This window comes from Eschrichtius robustus, chromosome 16 (genome assembly GCF_028021215.1).
Source record: "Eschrichtius robustus isolate mEscRob2 chromosome 16, mEscRob2.pri, whole genome shotgun sequence".
NCBI classification, from domain to species: Eukaryota; Metazoa; Chordata; class Mammalia; order Artiodactyla; family Eschrichtiidae; genus Eschrichtius; species Eschrichtius robustus.
This window is the reverse complement of record NC_090839.1, coordinates 70,650,306-70,669,629: the sequence shown is the minus strand read 5'-3', so window position 1 is coordinate 70,669,629 and position 19,324 is coordinate 70,650,306. Positions and strand designations below refer to the sequence as shown.

At 37.5% G+C, this 19,324-nt stretch overlaps 1 protein-coding gene across 2 annotated transcripts; it reads left to right on the top strand.

Moving 5' to 3' along the window:
* Nucleotides 1-38: 38 nt before the first annotated feature.
* On the top strand, nt 39-18,722 carry ERI2 (ERI1 exoribonuclease family member 2). Of its 2 annotated transcripts, XM_068524622.1 has the most exons (9): nt 39-116; nt 2,425-2,492; nt 2,579-2,662; nt 3,201-3,328; nt 3,988-4,144; nt 5,539-5,639; nt 6,112-6,193; nt 16,753-16,841; nt 17,038-18,722. In XM_068524622.1, exons 1-9 carry the CDS (start codon nt 94-96, stop codon nt 18,370-18,372), a joined length of 2,067 nt encoding a protein of 688 aa, XP_068380723.1. In that variant the 5' UTR covers nt 39-93; the 3' UTR covers nt 18,373-18,722. The 2 variants fall into 2 exon arrangements, with proteins under 2 accessions (XP_068380723.1, XP_068380724.1); XM_068524623.1 differs by lacking the exons at nt 39-116; nt 2,425-2,492 and having other exon boundaries at nt 2,579-2,694.
* Nucleotides 18,723-19,324: the final 602 nt, after the last annotated feature.

Below are 19,324 nucleotides of genomic sequence, written 5' to 3'. Positions count from 1 at the left end.
CTGCGGCGCGCAGCGTTTGAATGGGCCGGAAGTGGGAGTACAGCGACTTCCGACTTCCGGCAGTTGGGCTGTGAAGAGAAAGGAGCGTCGGGAATGGCGACCAAGAGGCTTGCACGGTACGCTAGGGGGCTCCGGGCGGCGCGGGGGTCGGTCCCGGTCCGGCGCTGGCGTTCGCGTCAGAGTGCGCAGTGTCAGCCTCCGTTCTCTGCAGCTCGGGCATCCCAACCTGTTCTGGCCGGCCCGGGCTGAAAGGTCTCTGCCTGGACCTCAGTCTCGAGCCTCAGGCAGCCCTCTGCGCGAGCGTGGAAGGACCAAGGCTCTCGACTCTGTGCCCTTGAGCCACAGTCTGCCTATACCAGGCTTCGGGAAACTATTAAGAACGACCCTGGAGGGCCGTTCGGAGGTCGCAGGGAGCCCGGACCGCACTCATCAAGCCGTTCACCCCACCACTTACTCGTGATCCGTTTAATTCACAGGGAGAATCATTGTGGCCTTTTTCCTCATTCTTGGACACGCTGTTAACGTTTGTGATTAATAGAAGCAGTATAATGCATTAGTGAATAGCATGGGTTTCACAGTTGGATGATCCTGGGTTCACAGACGTAATATGTGTTTTCTGGCAAATTGCTGAGTTCGTTTTCTTATCCATTAAATATAGGTAGCAAAAGTGACTACTTTGTACAGTTGTTGAGGATGAAAGGAGGTCACCATCTTAGTTCAGTGCCTACTATGTAGTAAGCAGTCAGTAGGTGTTAGCCATTATTCTCAACTCCCCATCACAGGTCAAACAAAAAACTAGAACAGGAGGTGTCTACCTAGTTAAACTCTACTTAGCACAGTAGTTTTGTCTCAGGGCACTTAGGACCTCAGTAAGCATGTAAGCAGTTAGGGTAGGGGTTCCCTGGAGAAAGAGAACCAGGCATGGCTTTCTTAACATAACAGAAGCCATTTTTGGCCGAAGCCATTTTGTAATCTAAGCCTGGACACAATGCTTGTCCTTGAAGAGGTCTCAGTAAGTAATGATCTTAAAGGAACAAAAGAATGCAGAAACAAACGACTGTTAGGCAAGAGAAGCAACAGTGGCAAAGATAATATATTAGTTGTAAAGACCACTGGTTCTGGGAATTTCCTGGTGGTCCAGCGGTTAGGGCTTCACGCTTCCACTGCAGCGGGCACGGGTTCGATCCCTGGTTGAGTAACTAAGATCCTGCAAGCCACGTGGTGCGGCCAAAAAAAAAAAAGACTCCTAGTTAAGTGGTAAAGATTAGCCTGAGACGCTCAACCACCAGATCAGCTGGAACCCAAGGGATGTTGATGTTGACCTTTTTTGACCCTCTTGACTTCTATCAGCTAAAGCTTGGAATCTTTCATGAATATGCATGTACCCTTAGCTGAAAACTTCCCCAATTTTGCAGTTGAGAGAAACACTGCTTTGGAAAGGATCCCCGCTGTTCTACTTCCTTGCTGCACGTAATAAATCCTTCCCTCTCCTGCTCTTTTTTTTAAAAATTAATTTATTTTATTTTATCATTTATTTTTGGCTGCGTTGGGTCTTGGTTGCTGCACGCGGGCTTTCTCTAGTTGTGGCGAGCGGGGGCTACTCTTCATTGCGGTGCGCTAGCTTCTCATTGCTGTGGCTTGCCTTTGTTGCGGAGCACAGGCTCTAGGCGTGTGGGCTTCAGTAGTTGTGGCACGCGGGCTCAGTAGTTGCGGCTCACCGGCTCTAGAGCACAGGTTCAGTAGTTGTGGCGCACGGGCTTAGTTGCTCCACGGCATGTGGGATCTTCCCGGACCAGGGCTCGAACCCGTGTTCCCTGCACTGGCAGGCGGATTCTTAGCCACTGAGCCACCAGGGAAGAACCCCTTCTCCCACTCTTTGCCTTGGTTGTGTCTTTTGGCTTGACAGCCACCAAGAGGGGAGCACAGTTTTCAGATAACAAGCTCTTCCCTTTCTGTGGACTTAGCATATTGCCCTTAAGGATCCTTTATCATATATTACCTTTCAGTAGTTTGCTATGGATATCTAGTTTCTTTACCCAGATATTTTAAGCTCCTAGAAGACTGGACCTGCCCTGTCTCCTCTCAGCTGTGCTGTACACATAGCAAGGGCTTGAAAAATGCAAAAGCAAAAATAACTTAGCTTTTCAATGCATCTTTAAAATCACTTGAGTTCCTCAGTATTACTGTAAAATAAGGGGAGCACAGATAATTGGTCTAAGTTTACAAATATGCACTTTGAGGCCCATGCAGGTAGAATGACTGCTAAAGTCAAAAGAGTGCAAAGAACCAGTCTAGTTCAATTTCCTCTCAATCACAATACATTAATCCATTAATAATGAGGGTTATACCATCAGTTTGTTAGCTTATATAAGCAGGAGTATGAATGAGTTTGTTGAGCATACCTGGATTGTTTTACATTTTTAGGCAGCTTGGATTAATTAGGAGAAAGTCAAGTGCACCGGCAAATGGAAATCTAGGAAGAAGCAAATCTAGTAAGTAGTGTGCTTCATTTCTTTATTTTCTGTAGCCTCGTATTTTTAACACTGGTAAAACATAAGGACACTCTGATCTTTTACAGAGCAGTTGTTTGACTACTTAATTGTCATTGATTTTGAGTCGACTTGTTGGAATGATGGGAAACGCCACCGTAGCCAGGAAATAAGTAAGTCTGAACTTGACTGCGAATGGCCAAAGGTAACACTAGATAAGTTACTTTAAAGTTTATAGATATAAAACAGTTAACAGTTAAAGAAAACAAAATGATCTATGAATTGGTAATTTACTATAAAATCTGACTTGACCAAAAAACCCAAAAACCTAATACCTAAATGTGTCATCATATAAAATAATTGTTTTAGGATTGTATACAAAATCTCAATTGCATAGAAACTGAAAAAAACATAATGCCTTTGCAAAAAGAAGTATGTTTCAATTTTCATATGGTCTTCATATTTAATTATGGAAATATATTCAAGAGTTTTAAGTAGATATACCTGTAACTTTAATAGTTTGACTTATTCTTTGGCATAACTTTAACCATTACATTACACTGCTTTGTTCATTTTAATATGCTTTTACTAAAACAATGATTGTTTAATAATGAATGCTATATGATGGTAATATATATTTAATTTAGAGTGATTGCAGCATTAATTTAACAATTGTATATTCAAGTGTCAATTGATGATTCTTTCATGTAGTTGAATTTCCAGCTATATTGCTAAACACATCAACTGGAGAGATTGAATCTGAGTTCCATGCTTATGTTCAGCCTCAGGAGCATCCAATTCTTTCTGAATTTTGCATGGAACTAACAGGCATAAAGCAGGTATGCCCTTCTCTTTTCCTCACTTCTCTTCTCATCCTCCCACCCCAACAAAAAACAAGCAGGCGAGATGCAGCTATTAAAATTCAGAAATCAGTTTCAAAAAGAAAATAAAAGCTATATGCCATTTGCAATTAGATTTATTCACTGTTAGGAGAAATAATGTCCCCTCCAGAAGCCCATTGGAATCTTTAAAAATTAGAAAGAATTGGACTTCCCAGTGGTTAAGACGCTGTACTGGCGGTCCAGTGGTTAAGACGCTGTACCTCGAGGGCACAGGTTCGATCCCTGGTCAGGGAACTAAGATCCCACGTGGTGTGGCCAAAAAAAAAAAAAAGAAAGAAAGAACGAATAGTGTTATAAAGATGTATATCAATTTCCATATTTTATGGAAATTAAGTGACATCAAATTTCTGTCGCTCGAGATATATTTATTGTATTTCTGTGTGATTTAGATTGATCAACCGAATTTTTCTTACCTTGCAGAATTCTAACCATTATATTATTTCTCTCCCATGTGTTTTAACATCTTTTCACTAGATGAACTCTTTGCCAGTTAGAATTTCTTCTTTTTTGTTGTATATCCCCCCAACACTGCCTACTTATGTGCTTAATAATTATGGAATTCTGTTGTTGAATTCAGATTTTATGACTCTATTCAGGCTCAAGTTGATGAAGGAGTCCCTCTGAAGATTTGCTTATCTCAGTTCTGTAAATGGATTCAGAAGATTCAGCAACAGAAGAAAATTATTTTTGCTACTAGGGTTACAGATATTTCTACCTCTGAAGTAAAATTATGTGCATTTGTTACTTGGTCAGGTAAAAAAAAAAATGTTGTATCTATCAATCATAAATGAGTAGTGTTGCCACCATGTAATTCTTTATCTCTGGTAGGAATTATACTTGTTAGCTTCCTGGGCCACGAAAAGAAATCTAAGTGTCTAGCAGATGTTAACCAAGAAAAGTAAATTTATTCATATTTAAAATTTTTTAAATGCCTTAAAAATTTAAGCCCTAACTTTAAAGAATCTTTCTAGACTGCTCCTCTCTGTTCTCCTGAATCCAGGCAAAGACTGGTGAAAACTCTTAGCATGCTATTTTCTACAACTTTGGAAAAAAAGAGTCCCTATTCAACTCACAACCTTTGCTTTTATACTTTCACACTTCTAATGTAGACATCAAGGGAAAAATGGGCCATTTAAAGTAGACCTTTTCTATGCCCATGTTAGAGCATTCCCATTAATAGTCATTGATAGCAATGCTGTGCCATTGATAGCATAGCACTGATAGTCTTGGGTCTGTATGATCAGGCCACTCAAGATGGCTGTTCTCTTGTTCTCTGTACATCCCCTGATTGACCAGTCCCTGCTTTACTTACACCCTACTCACATGACTGACCTCCCCTCTTAATACATACTTGCCCCTGGCCCCAGCTAGTGATTGTTCTAATCTTTAGATCAGAATATCTCCACCATGATAGCTTATCAAAGGGGCATAAGGGCTTGCTCCTCAGCTGGTTTCCCTGGGAACCCATGAGCCAACCTGATGTCAGTTCCCCCTGTGACTGGTAACACTTAGCAGAAGACTGCTGCCATCTGCTTCACGTGGTGGAGTGTCGCTCTAAGACCTTGCTTCAGACATGTATGTTCCCCCTGTTCATTAAATCCTTGATGTCTGTGTCACTGATTCGGGCTCCTTATTCTGTCGTGAGGTTGGGCAAGTACAGGGCTTGCAGGCCTGTGGGGTATAGCTCAAAAGGGTCCCTGTTAAGATGTTTGGTTTCTCAATTACATTAATATTTTCTAGAATGTTGAAAGCAGATAATCTTTTCCATCTAGACCTTGTAATGTGACACCTTACTCTTCTTTCTGAAGTATCAGTGTGTTTTAGTGGGTTTTTAAGAAATCATTTTGAAACTTAGTTACCAACCTAATTTCTTAATAGTAAGTTATGAATAATTGTTAGATATTACCAGGGCAATTAAATTTTACTCTTCTTTTATATATTATATAGTATGTTATATATACCATATGTAGTATATATTATATTTAAAATATAGTATACTATTATAGTATAATATATGCTTTCATATATTATTCTAAGTCCTGCTATTCTGTTTTATATCATCTTTCACCATTTTATTTGTAAATGATAGCATAAGTAAAAACTGCTGCCATCATTGACTTTGTTCTATTTTAATATACTTAATGCAGACTGGGACTTGGGGGTTTGCCTGGAGTATGAGTGTAAAAGAAAACAGTTGCTGAAACCTGTGTTCCTTAATTCTTGGATTGATCTCAGAGTAACTTACAAGGTAAGGGTCAAAGATGGGGGCATGTTCACTTTCTTTCTGTTGAAAAATGATTAAACTTTATCCCACGCATGGGTATGAGTTTCTGCAAACAAAATATTTTGCTTTGAAACATTCACATAAATACTTTTCTTAAAATATATAGAACAACACAAAAATAAGCACATTCCAAATCTAATAGAATAAAAATTATGAGAAGTAAATGGTTAATACCTAGCCCCTAAGGGACTTCCCTGGTGGTCCAGTGGTTAAGACTCCACGCTCCCAATGCAGGGGGCCCAGGTTCAATCCCTGGTCAGGGAGCTAGATCCCACATGCCACAGCTAAAAATCCCACGTACTGCAACAAAGATCCCGTGACTAAGACCCTGCGCAGCCAAATAAATAAATATTTTTTTTAAAAAAACTTAAAAAAAAATACATAGCCTTTCAAATAGTAATCATTTTTTAAGACATATTGTCTTTTATTTGACTAGATTTTCTATAGGAGAAAACCAAAAGGACTAAGTGGTGCCCTGCAGGAGGTGGGAATAGAATTCTTGGGACGAGAACATTTCGGTTAGTATAATTTAAAATTTTATTATGTAAGTCATTCTATCTTTATACAATCTTTCATTTGAACTTCATTTTTTGATGATGTCATTAACAAAGAATATCCTTCAGCCTGAAAAAAGCCCTAATCTATACAATTCAAATTGTTTCCAAGATTTTCAAATTACCACTTTCATAAAATATTGTAAGATAAAGACTGTCATGTAGTGGCTTTCTACTTGCTAAAAAGAATGAAAAGAATTAGCCAAATCAAATGGAGATTATAAACAAATGCCCAAATAATACAGTGGACTAGGGAAAAAACTGAACAAGGCTATTAGATTACTCATAAAACATGGTCCCTACAGAATGTTGGTCATATATATTTTTTTATTTTTAATTTTGGAATATAGTTGATTTACAATGTTGTGCTAGTTTCAGGTGTACAGCAAAGTGATTCATATATACATATACATATATTCATTCTTTTTTAGATACTTTTCTCATATAGGTTATCACAGCATATTGAGTAGAGTTCCCTGTGCTATACAGTGGGTCCTTGTTGGTTATCTATCTTATATATAGTAGTGTGTGTATGTTCATCCCAAGCTCCTGATTTATACCTCCCCCCAATGTTTCCCCTTTGGTAACCATAAGGTTTTTTCGATATCTGTAAGTCTGTTTCTATTTTGTAAATAAGTTCATTTGTATCTTTTTTTTTAAATTAGATTCCACATATGACCAGTATCATACGATATTTTGTATTTTTCTGTCTGACATACTTCACTTAGTATGATAATCTCTAGGTCCATCCATGTTGTTTCAAATGGCATTATTTCATTCTTTTTTATGACTGAGTAATGTTCCACTGTATATATGTACCACATCTTCTTTATGTATTCCTCTGTTGATGGACATTTAGGTTGCTTCCATGTCTTGGCTATTGTAAACAGTGCTGCACTGAACATTGGGGTGCATGTATCTTTTCAGATTATGGTTATCTCTGGATATATGCCCAGGAGTGGGATTGCTGGATCATATGGTAGTTCTATTTTTAGTTTTTTAAGAAACCTCCATACTGTTCTCCATAGTGGTTGTACCAATTTACATTCCCACCAACAGTGTAGGAGGGTTCCCTCTTCTCCACACCTTTTCCAGCATTTACTGTTTGTAGACTGTTTGATGATGGCCATTCTTACCGGTGTGAGATGATACCTCACTGTAGTTTTGACTTGAATTTCTCTGATAATTAGTGATGTTGAACATCTTTTCATGTGCTTTTTGGCCATCGGTATGTCTTCTTTGGAGAAATGTCTATTTTGGTCTTCTGCCTATTTTTCATTTGGGTTGTTTGGGTTTTTTTTGACATAGAGCTGCTTGAGCTGTTCGTGTATTTTGGAGATTAATCCCTTGTAGGTCGCTTTGTTTGCAAATATTTTCTCCAATTCTGTGGGTTGTCTTTTTGTTTTGTTTATGGTTTCCTTTGCTGTGCAAAAGCTTTTGAGTTTAATTAGGTCCCAATTGTTTATTTTTGTTTTTATTTTCATTACTTTAGGAGGCAGATCAAAAAAAATATTGCAGCAATTTATGTCAAAGAGTGTTCTGCGTAGGTTTTCCTCTGTTTTATAGTATCCAGCCTTACATTTAGATCTTTGATCCATTTTGAGTTTATTTTTGTATACGGTGTTAGAGAATGTTCTAATTTCATTCTTTTACATGTAGCTGTCCAGTTTTTCCAGCACCACTTATTGAAGAGACTGTCTTTTCTCCATTGTATATTCTTGCCTCCTTTGTCAAAGATTCATTGACCATAGATGCGTGAGTTTATTTCTAGGCTTTCTATCCTGTTCCATTGATCTATATATCTGCTTTTGTGCCAGTGTAATACTGTTTTGCTTACTGTAGCTTTGTAGTATAGTCTGAAGTCAGGGAGCTTGATTCCTCCAGCTCCCTTTTTCTTTCTCAAGATTGCTGTGGCTCTTCAGGGTCTTTGTGTTTCCATACAAATTAAAATTTTTGTTCTAATTCTGTGAAAAATGCCATTGATAATTTGGTAGGGATTGCATTGAAACTGTAGCTTGCTTTGGGTAATATAGTCATTTTGAACAATATTGATTCTTCCAATCCAAGAACACAGTATATCTTTCCATTTGTTTGTGTCATCTTTGATTTCTTTCATCAGTTTCTTATAGTTTTCTGAGTACAGGTCTTTTGTCTCCTTGGGTAGGTTTATTCCTAGGTATTTTATTCTTTTTGATGCAATGGTAAATGGGATTGTTTCCTGAATTTCTCTTTCTGATCTTTTGTTGTTAGTGTATAGGAGTGCAAGAGATTTCTGTGCATTAATTTTGTATCCTGCATCTTTACCAAATTCATCAATGAGCTCTAGTAGTTTTCTGGTAGCATCTTTAGAATTTTCTATGCATAGTATCACATCATCTGCAAACAGTATCAGTTTTACTTCTTCTTTTCCAATTTGGATTCCTTTTATTTCTTTTTCTTCTCTGATTGCTGTGGCTGGGACTTCCAAAACTATGTTGAATAGAAGTGGCAAGAGTGGACAGCCTTGCCTTGTTCCTGATCTTAGAGGGAATGCTTTCAGCTTTTCACCATTGAGAATGATGTTAGCTTTGAGTTTGTCATATATGGCCTTTATTATGTTGAGGTAATTTCCCTCTATTCCCACTTTCTGGAGAGCTTTTATTATAAATGGATGTTGAATTTTGTCAAAAGCTTTTTCTGCATCTATTGAGATGACCCTATAGGGTTGTTTTTTTTTTACCTTTTTATTTTATACTGGAGTATAGTTGATTAACAATGTTGTGCTAGTTTCAGGTGTACAGCAAAGTGATTCAGTAATACATATACATGTGTCTATTCTCTTTCATATCCTTTTCCCATTTAGGTTGTTACATAATATAGAGCAGGGTTCCCTGTGCTATGCAGGAGGTCCTTGTTGGTTATCCTTTTTTTTTTTTTTTTTTGAAATTTCATGTAATGTCTGAAACATTTATATTAACGTATTTCCATACAAATAACCCAATGAAAGTTTAGTATTAGTTGTTTTGTTTGTTTTTTTATACTGCAGGTTCTTATTAGGCATCAGATTTATACACATCAGTGTATACATGTCAATCCCAATCGCCCAATTCAGCACACCACCATCCCCACCCCACCGCAGTTTTCCCCCCTTGGTGTCCATATGTCCATTCTCTACATCTGTGTCTCAACTTCTGCCCTGCAAACTGGCTCATCTGTACCATTTTTCTAGGTTCGGCATACATGCATTAATATACGATATTTGTTTTTCTCTTTCTGACTTACTTCACTCTGTATGACAGTCTCTAGATCCATCCACGTCTCAACAAATGACTCAATTTCGTTCCTTTTTATGGCTGAGTAATATTCCATTGTATATATGTACCACAACTTCTTTATCCATTCGTCTGTTGATGGGCATTTAGGTTGCTTCCATGACCTGGCTATTGTAAATAGTGCTGCAATGAACATTCGGGTGCATGTGTCTTTTTGAATTACGGTTTTCTCTGGGTATATGCCCAGTAGTGGGATTGCTGGGTCATATGGTAATTCTATTCTTAGTTCTTTAAGGAACCTCCATACTGTTCTCCATAGTGGCTGTATCAATTTACATTCCCACCAACAGTGCAAGAGGGTTCCCTTTTCTCCACACCCTTTCCAGCATTTGTTGTTTGTAGATTTTCTGATGATGCCCATTCTAACCAGAGTGAGGTGATACCTCATTGTAGTTTTGATTTGCATTTCTCTAATCATTAGTGATGTTGAGCATCTTTTCATGTGCTTCGTGGCCGTCTGTATGTCTTCTTTGGAGAAATGTCTATTTAGGTCTTCTGCCCATTTTTGGATTGGGGTGTTTGTTTCTTTGATATTGAGCTGAATGAGCTGTTTATATATTTTGGAGATTAATCCTTTGTCCGTTGATTCATTTGCAAATATTTTCTCCCATTCTGAGGGTTGTCTTTTCGTCTTGTTTATGGTTTCCTTTGCTGTGCAAAAGCTTTGAAGTTTCATTAGGTCCCACTTGTTTATTTTTGTTTTTATTTCCATTACTCTAGGAGGTGGATCAAAAAAGATCTTGCTGTGATTTATGTCAAAGAGTGTTCTTCTTATGTTTTCCTGTAAGAGTTTTATAGTGTCCAGTCTTATATTTAGGTCTCTAATCCATTTTGAGTTTATTTTTGTGTATGGTGTTAGGGAGTATTCTAATTTCATTCTTTTACATGTAGCTGTCCAGTTTTCCCAGCACCACGTATTGAAGAGACTGTCTCTTCTCCATTGTATATCTTTGCCTCCTTTGTCATAGATTAGTTGACCATAGGTGCGTGGGTTAATCTCTGGGCTTTCTATCTTGTTCCATTGATCTATGTTTCTGTTTTTGTGCCAGTACCATATTGTCTTGATTACTGTAGCTTTGTAGTATAGTCTGAAGTCAGGGAGTCTGATTCCTCCAGCTCCATTTTTTTCCCTCAAGACTGCTTTGGCTATTCGAGGTCTTTTGTGTCTCCATACAAATTTTAAGATGATTTGTTCTAGCTCCGTAAAAAATGCCATTGGTAATTTGATAGGGATTGCATTGAATCTGTAGATTGCTTTGGGTAGTATACTCATTTTCACAATGTTGATTCTTCCAAGCCAAGAACATGGTATATCTCTCCATCTGTTGGTATCATCTTTAATTTCTTTCATCAGTGTCTTATAGTTTTCTGCATACAGGTCTTTTGTCTCCCTAGGTAGGTTTATTCCTAGGTATTTTATTCTTTTTGTTGCAATGGTAAATGGGAGTGTCTCCATAATTTCTCTTTCAGATTTTTCATCATTAGTGTATAGGAATGCAAGAGATTTCTGTGCATTAATTTTGTATCCTGCAACTTTACCATATTCATTAATTAGCTCTAGCAGTTTTCTGGTGGCAGTTTTAGGATTCTCTATGTATGGTATCATGTCATCCGCAAACAGTGACAGTTTTACTTCTTCTTTTCCAATTTGTATTCCTTTTATTTCTTTTTCTTCTCTGATTGCCGTGGCTAGGACTTCCAGAACTATGTTGAATAATAGTGGTGAGAGTGGACATCCTTGTCTCGTTCCTGATCTTAGAGGAAATGCTTTCAGTTTTTCACCATTGAGAATGATGTTTGCTGTGGGTTTGTCATATATGGCCTTTATTATGTTGAGGTAGGTTCCCTCTATGCCCACTTTCTGGAGAGTTTTTATCAGAAATGGGTGTTGAATTTTGTCAAAAGCTTTTTCTGCATCTATTGAGATGATCATCTGGTTTTTATTCTTCAATTTGTTAATATGGTGTATCACATTGATTGATTTGCGTATATTGAAGAATCCTTGCATCCCTGGGATAAATCCCACTTGATCGTGGTGTATGATCCTTTTAATGTGTTGTTGGATTCTGTTTGCTAGTATTTTGTTGAGGATTTTTGCATCTATATTCATCAGTGATATTGGTCTGTAATTTTCTTTTTTTGTAGTGTCTTTGTCTGGTTTTGGTATCAGGGTGATGGTGGCCTCATAGAATGAGTTTGGGAGTGTTCCTTCCTCTGCAATTTTTTGGAAGAGTTTGAGAAGGATGGGTGTTAGCTCTTCTCTAAATGTTTGATAGAATTCACCTGTGAAGCCGTCTGGTCCTGGACTTTTGTTTGTTGGAAGATTTTTAATCACAGTTTCAATTTCATTACTTGTGATTGGTCTGTTCATATTTTCTGTTTCTTCCTGATTCAGTCTTGGAAGGTTATACCTTTCTAAGAATATGTCCATTTCTTCCAGGTTGTCCATTTTATTGGCATAAAGTTGCTTGTAGTAGTCTCTTAGGATGCTTTGTATTTCTGTGGTGTCTGTTGTAACTTCTCCTTTTTCATTTCTGATTTTATTGATTTGAGTCCTCTCCCTCTTTTTCTTGATGAGTCTGGCTAATGGCTTATCAATTTTGTTTATCTTCTCAAAGAACCAACTTTTAGTTTTATTGATCTTTGCTATTGTTTTCTTTGTTTCTATTTCATTTATTTCTGCTCTGATCTTTATGATTTCTTTCCTTCTGCTAACTTTGGGTTTTGTTTGTTCTTCTTTCTCTAGTTTCTTTAGGTGTAAGGTTAGATTGTTTACTTGAGATTTTTCTTGTTTCTTGAGGTAGGCTTGTATAGCTATAAGCTTCCCTCTTAGAACCGCTTTTGCTGCATCCCATAGGTTTTGGGTCGTCGTGTTTTCATTGTCATTTGTCTCTAGGTATTTTTTGATTTCCTCTTTGATTTCTTCAGTGATCTCTTGGTTATTTAGTAACGTATTGTTTAGCCTCCATGTGTTTGTCCTTTTTACGTTTTTTTCCCTGTAATTCATTTCTAATCTCATAGCGTTGTGGTCAGAAAAGATGCTTGATATGATTTCAATTTTCTTAAATTTACTGAGGCTTGATTTGTGACCCAAGATGTGATCTATCCTGGAGAATGTTCCGTGCGCACTTGAGAAGAACGTGTAATCTGCTGTTTTTGGATGGAATGTCCTATATATATCAATTAAATCTATCTGGTCTATTGTGTCATTTAAAGCTTCTGTTTCCTTATTTATTTTCATTTTGGATGATCTGTCCATTGGTGTAAGTGAGGTGTTAAAGCCCCCCACTATTATTGTGTTACTGTCGATTTCCTCTTTTATAGCTGTTAGCAGTTGCCTTATGTATTGAGGTGCTCCTATGTTGGGTGCATACATATTTATAATTGTTATATCTTCTTCTTGGATTGATCCCTGGATCATTATGTAGTGTCCTTCCTTGTCTCTTGTAACATTCTTTATTTTAAAGTCTATTTTATCTGATATGAGTATAGCTACTCCAGCTTTCTTTTGATTTCCATTTGCATGGAATATCTTTTTCCATCCCCTCACTTTCAGTCTGTATGTGTCCCTAGGTCTAAAGTGGGTCTCTTGTAGACAGCATACATATGGGTCTTGTTTTTGTATCCATTCAGCCAGTCTATGTCTTTTGGTTGGGGCATTTAATCCATTCACGTTTAAGGTAATTATCGATATGTATGTTCCTATGACCATTTTCTTAATTGTTTTGGGTTTGTTTTCGTAGGTCCTTTTCTTCTCTTGTGTTTCCCACTTAGAGAAGTTCCTTTAGCATTTGTTGTAGAGCTGGTTTGGTGGTGCTGAATTCTCTTAGCTTTTGCTTGTCTGTAAAGCTTTTGATTTCTCCATCAAATCTAAATGAGATCCTTGCCGGTAGAGTAATCTTGGTTGTAGGTTCTTCCCTTTCATCACTTTAAGTATATCATGCCACTCCCTTCTGGCTTGCAGAGTTTCTGCTGAGAAATCAGCTGTTAACCTTATGGGAGTTTCCTTGTATGTTATTTGTCGTTTTTCCCTTGCTGCTTTCAATAATTTTTCTTTGTCTTTAATTTTTGCCACTTTGATTACTATGTGTCTCGGCGTGTTTCTCTTTGGGTTTATCCTGTATGGGACTCTCTGCGCTTCCTGGACTTGGGTGGCTATTTCCTTTCCCATGTTAGGGAAGTTTTCGACTATAATCTCTTCAGATATTTTCTCTGGTCCTTTCTCTCTCTCTTCTCCTTCTGGGACCCCTATAATGCGAATGTTGTTGCGTTTAATGTTGTCCCAGAGGTCTCTTAGGCTGTCTTCATTTCTTTTCATTCTTTTTTCTTTAGTCTGTTCTGCAGCAGTGAATTCCACCATTCTGTCTTCCAGGTCACTTATCCGTTCTTCTGCTTCAGTTATTCTGCTATTGATTCCTTCTAGTGTAGTTTTCATTTCAGTTATTGTATTGGTCATCTCTGTTTGTTTGTTCTTTAATTCTTCTAGGTCTTTGTTAATCATTTCTTGCATCTTCTCGATCTTTGCCTCCATTCTTATTCCGAGGTCCTGGATCATCTTCACTATCATTATTCTGAATTCTTTTTCTGGAAGGTTGCCTATCTCCACTTCATTTAGTTGTTTTTCTGGGGTTTTTTCTTGTTCCTTCATCTGGTACATAGCCCTCTGCCTTTTCATCTTGTCTATCTTTCTGTAACTGTGGTTTTTGGTCCACAGGCTGCAGGATTGTAGTTTTTCTTGCTTCTGTTGTCTGCCCTCTGGTGGTTGAGGCTATCTAAGAGGCTTGATGGGAGGCTCTGGTGGTGGGTAGAGCTGACTGTTGCTGTGGTGGTCGGTTATCCTTTTTAAATGTAGCAGTGTGTACATGTGAATTCCAAACTCTAACTATCCCTCTCCCCACTCACCCCTGCCAATCATAAGTTTGTTCTCTAAGTCTGTGAATCTGTTTCTGTTTTGTAAATAAGTTCATTTGTATCATTTTTTTTTTAGATTCCGCATATAAGTGATATTTGATATTCATCTTTCTCTGTCTGACTTACTTCACTCAGTATGAAAATCTCTAGGTCCGTCTGTTGCTGCAAATGGCATTATTTCATTCTTTTTAATGGCTGAGTAATATTCCATTGTATACATGTACCACATCTTCTTTATACATTCTTCTGTCGGTGGACATTTAGGTTGCTTCCATGTTTTGGAAACAACGCTGAACATTGGGGTGCATGTATCCTTTCAGACCATGTTTTTCTCCAGATACCTGCCAGGAGTGGGATTTCACGATCATATGGTAGCTCTATTTTTAGGTTTTTAAGGAACCTCCATACTGTTTTCCACAGTGGCTGCACCAATTTACATTCCCACCAACAGTGTAGGAGGGTTCCCTTCTCTCCACACCTTCTCCAGCATTTATTGTTTGTGGATTTTTTGATGATAGCCATTCTAACTGGAGTGAGGTGATATCTCATCATAGTTTTGATTTGCATTTCTCTAATAATTAGGGATGTTGAACATCTTTTCATGTGCCTCTTAGCCATCTGTATATTTTTTGGAGAAAAGTCTATTTAGGCCTTCTGCCCCTTTTTTGATTGGGTTGTTTGTTTTGCTGATATTAAGCCACATGAGCTGTTTGTAAATTTTGGAGACTAATCCCTTCTCAGTCACATTGTTGGCAAACATTTTCTCCTAATCTGTGGGTTGCCTTTTCGTTTCGTTTATGGTCTCCTTTGCTGTGAAAAAGCTTTTGAGTTTTATTAGGTCCCATTTCTTTATTTTTGTTTTTATTTCCATCATTCTGGGAGACAGATCAAAAAAGATATTGCTGCGATTTATGTCAGAGCGTTCTGCCTGTGTTTTCCTCTAACAGTTTGATAGTGTCCAGTCTCACATTTAGGTCTTTAATCTATTTTGAGTTTATTTTTGTGTATGGTGTTAAAGAATGATACTAGAGACAAATGAAAACAAAAGCACAACAATCCAAAACCTACGGAATGCAGCAAAAGCAGTTCTAAGAGGGAAGTTTATAGCAATACAGTCTTACCTCAGGAACCTAAAGCAACTAGAGAAAGAAGAACAAACAAAACCTGAACTTAGTAGAAGGAAAGAAATCATAAAGATCAGAGCAGAAATAAGTGAAATAGAGAAGAAGAAAACAATAGCAAAGATCAGTGAAACTAAAAGCTAGTTCTCTGAGAAGATAGACAAAATTGATAAATGTTTAGCCAGATTCATCAAGAAAAAAAGGGAGAGGACTCAAATCAATAAAATTAGAAATGAAAAAGGAGAACTTACAACTGACACCACAGAAATACAAAGGATCATAAGAGACTAGCAACTGTATGCAGATAAAACGGACAACCTGTAAGAAATGGCCAAATTCTTAGGAAGGTACAACTTCCTAAGTTGTACCTTCCTAAGACTGAACCAGGAAGAAATAGAAAATATGAACAGAGCAATCACAAGTAATGAAATTGAAACTGTGATTAAAAAACTCCCAACGAACAAAAGTCCAGGACTAGATGGTTTCATAGGTAAATTCTATCAAACATTTAGAGAAGAGCTAACACCTATCCTTCTGAAACTGTTCCAAAAAATTGCAGGGGAAGGAAAACTCCCAAACTCATTCTATGAGGCCACCATCACCCTGATACCAAAACCAGACAACGATACCACAAAAAAAGAAAATTACAGGCCAGTACCAGTGATGAATACCTGCTCATGGGTCTCCTATGGGTGACTGCTATTCACACACTCCCGAGACAGTAGGGGCAGGGCTTGGCGCCTGCTCTCGGGTCTTGTATGGGCAGGTGGTCTCCACGCATTCCCAGGACAGCAGGGGCAGGTTTGGTGGCTTCTTGTGGCCTTCCTAGGGGTGAGGGTTATCCATGCACTCCTGGGACCGCAGGGGCTGGGCCTGGCATCTGCTTGTAGGTCTCCTATGGGCAGCCACTCTCCGTGCACTCCCAGGACAGTGTGGGCAGGACTCAGTCATATATTTTCGAACTGTCTAACAAAATTTCACCTCCTCCTCTGTAAATGTGAGAAATCTTTCATTGGTAAGGCTGCCACAGCTTTCTACAAGACCATTTTTCATGATTAAAATTAGTAGATGATCAGAAAACCAACAGTATGTTCCAATGTCTGCTTAAGTGGTGGTATTTTTTGCTATATTTCTTTACACTGGTACCACTAAGTTCAGTGTTTGATATCTCTTTCCTCAGGGTTGGATGATTCTAGGAATACTGCCCTTCTTGCTTGGAAAATGATTAGGGATGGTTGCTTAATGAAAATTACAAGGTCCTTGAACAAGGTTAGTGGTGTCTTACCTCTTTATTCTGTTATTTCAAACTCCAGAAGTAATCATAGGCAAGTTGAAATGTAGATGTCATGTATGCGATCATTTATAAATCAATGATGACATTTTTCTTTTTTGTCATACAATGTGTACTAAAGAAATTATGAATGCAGAATGTCTAAAGCTGTTGGATTTGTCTATGAAATCATAGGTTCCCACTAAGAGGAATCCTAACATTTTCACCAGAAATTTGAATATGGATCAAGTTGAAGAAATATCAGCCTGCAACAGTAGCATTCATGATCCCAGCATATATGGTGGGGAGCCTAAAAATACAATAAAATCCTACGAGGAAGTTCAAATGAAGTCAGTTGGTGTGAATTTTCCTATAAAGGTACAGCAAGATCAGTTACAACTAAAGGGCAATGGAAAAGCAGGTCTTCAGAATGTCAAAAGCTGTTTATCTCTTTTTAATACTAAGTCCTGGACCTCTCTGGGGCAGTTACAGTCTTCAAGTTTGAATACACCTATGCAGAAGCAAATAAACCAACATCTTGCATTTAATACCAATTCTGAGTCTTCAACAGTTGGTTCAGAATTGATACTTGTTTCAACTACCATTTCATCTGTTAATAATGTTTCTGATATGGAAATGAGTTCTGCTCTTGATTGTTTACCTATGGTGGCTGATTGGGAGGATGTAGCTTTACTGCCATCATCTCAACCTGAGCAGAATATATATTGTATGCCTCCCATTAGTGACTCAAACTTAGACACTTCATTTAATTCTGGAGAAAGATTAATGGTTTTAGAAAAATCTGAGATGTTAAGTCAAGAAAACTTTGGAGGCACAGAAGAAACTCCTCAAAAATCTGATACCTCTAAGTCTATTGTATATAAGAGTCCACATACTACTATTTATAATATAAAAGAAGCCAAAGATCCAGGTTCAGATGCTTTTGACTTTAAGTTACCTGAATGTAAATCAAGGAGCTTCAACAGTGTTAATGCCAATATGTCTCATCCTTTAGTTTTGGGGAAACATCCTCTTCATTTAGGTGGTGCTAAGAGGAATCCATCCAGTCCCCTACCTTTCCCACCAGCAAAAAAACAGACCTTCACTATTCATGAAGAAAAGCCTACATCATCTAATGGCTCCCCAGGGGGAAGTTCTTCCAGGAAGGTTCTCCCTTCTATCTTAACTTCTACAGTTAATGTACAAGATCCTTGGACGGGTGGGAAAATAACACCTCCTTTATGCAAGTGTGGCCGAAGATCTAAGAGACTTGTTGCTTCTAATAATGGACCGAACCATGGAAAAGTCTTCTATTGTTGTCCTATTGGGAAGTACCAAGAAAAGAGAAAATGTTGTGGTTATTTCAAATGGGAACAAACACTTCAAAAGGAGAGAGCCAACAGCATAGTTCTGTCTCATTCCCCAGGGGGACTCACTTTTAACTCTCCAGAAACAAGCCATATTTGTGACAGAAATGTAGATTTTTCTACTAAAAATTCATTGAGACTCAGACCTTCAATGAGGAATTGACTTTTTTTTACATGTAAACTATGTTTTTAGCTCAATGTGACTTTTACTGCAGTAAAGAGAAAAAAAATTTGTATAGGGCTACAAGTTGTGAGGACATAGTGTATCTGAGCTCTGCAAGCTACACTGAGGCTATTCAACACATTCTCACACACACACACACACTGAAAATAGAAAAAAGAATTTCACAGGCTTCTAATTTCATTGACCAGTTATCTAATTTGTCTTCTGTTCATGTATGAATCCTGATTGCCCCTTGAATTCCCACACATTATGAGTATTCTGATAATGTCTTATACTATTTTATTTATATTTCATATATTAACCCATGCCAAATTTATCATACTTTTTTGAAGAACCACAAATGAAATACTTGGTAAACTGTATTTATTAGATTAAATATAATAAGCAGCAATACTAGTATATGATATCCTTGTTTCTTTTTATTGAATTATAATTGCCATGCAATATTATATTGGTTTCAGGTGTACAACATATGATATCCTTCTTTTACAGTTAGACCTTGAAACAAATTTTAAACTATTTTTAATTGTTTGAATAAAAATGTGACCAATAAAAATCACTAGACTGTTTTCAATTATGATAATCTAATATTTTAAGTTTTTCTAAAAACTTTTATAACTTTAGTTTTATTTCAACCCTTGAAAATTGGTTCTGATTTGTATGTCAACATATCAGAAGAATTATTCAACTAAGATTTGAAATCCAACAGGTCAGAGATTTGGTTCAGAAACGCTTCTATACTATATGTTTAAAAATTCCTCGGCAGCTGATGGTATTCTATTTATGTTACCAAATTATAAGAACATTGACACTAATGCAGAGGAATTTACTCAATATTTTATTTCAGAATTCAGCCTATGATGTTATAACCACAAGATATTTTATTTATTTATTTATTTATGGCTGTGTTGGGTCTTCGTTTATGTGCGAG

What these genes read in the sequence shown, in the direction of transcription:
- ERI2 (XM_068524622.1), top strand. Translation starts at nt 94, where the DNA reads ATGGCGACCAAGAGGCTTGCACG. An exon ending in TCTAGGAAGAAGCAAATCTA is followed by an intron (nt 2,493 to 2,578) that starts GTAAGTAGTGTG and finishes GATCTTTTACAG; the next exon opens with AGCAGTTGTTTGACTACTTA. An exon ending in ATCTCAGAGTAACTTACAAG is followed by an intron (nt 5,640 to 6,111) that starts GTAAGGGTCAAA and finishes TTATTTGACTAG; the next exon opens with ATTTTCTATAGGAGAAAACC.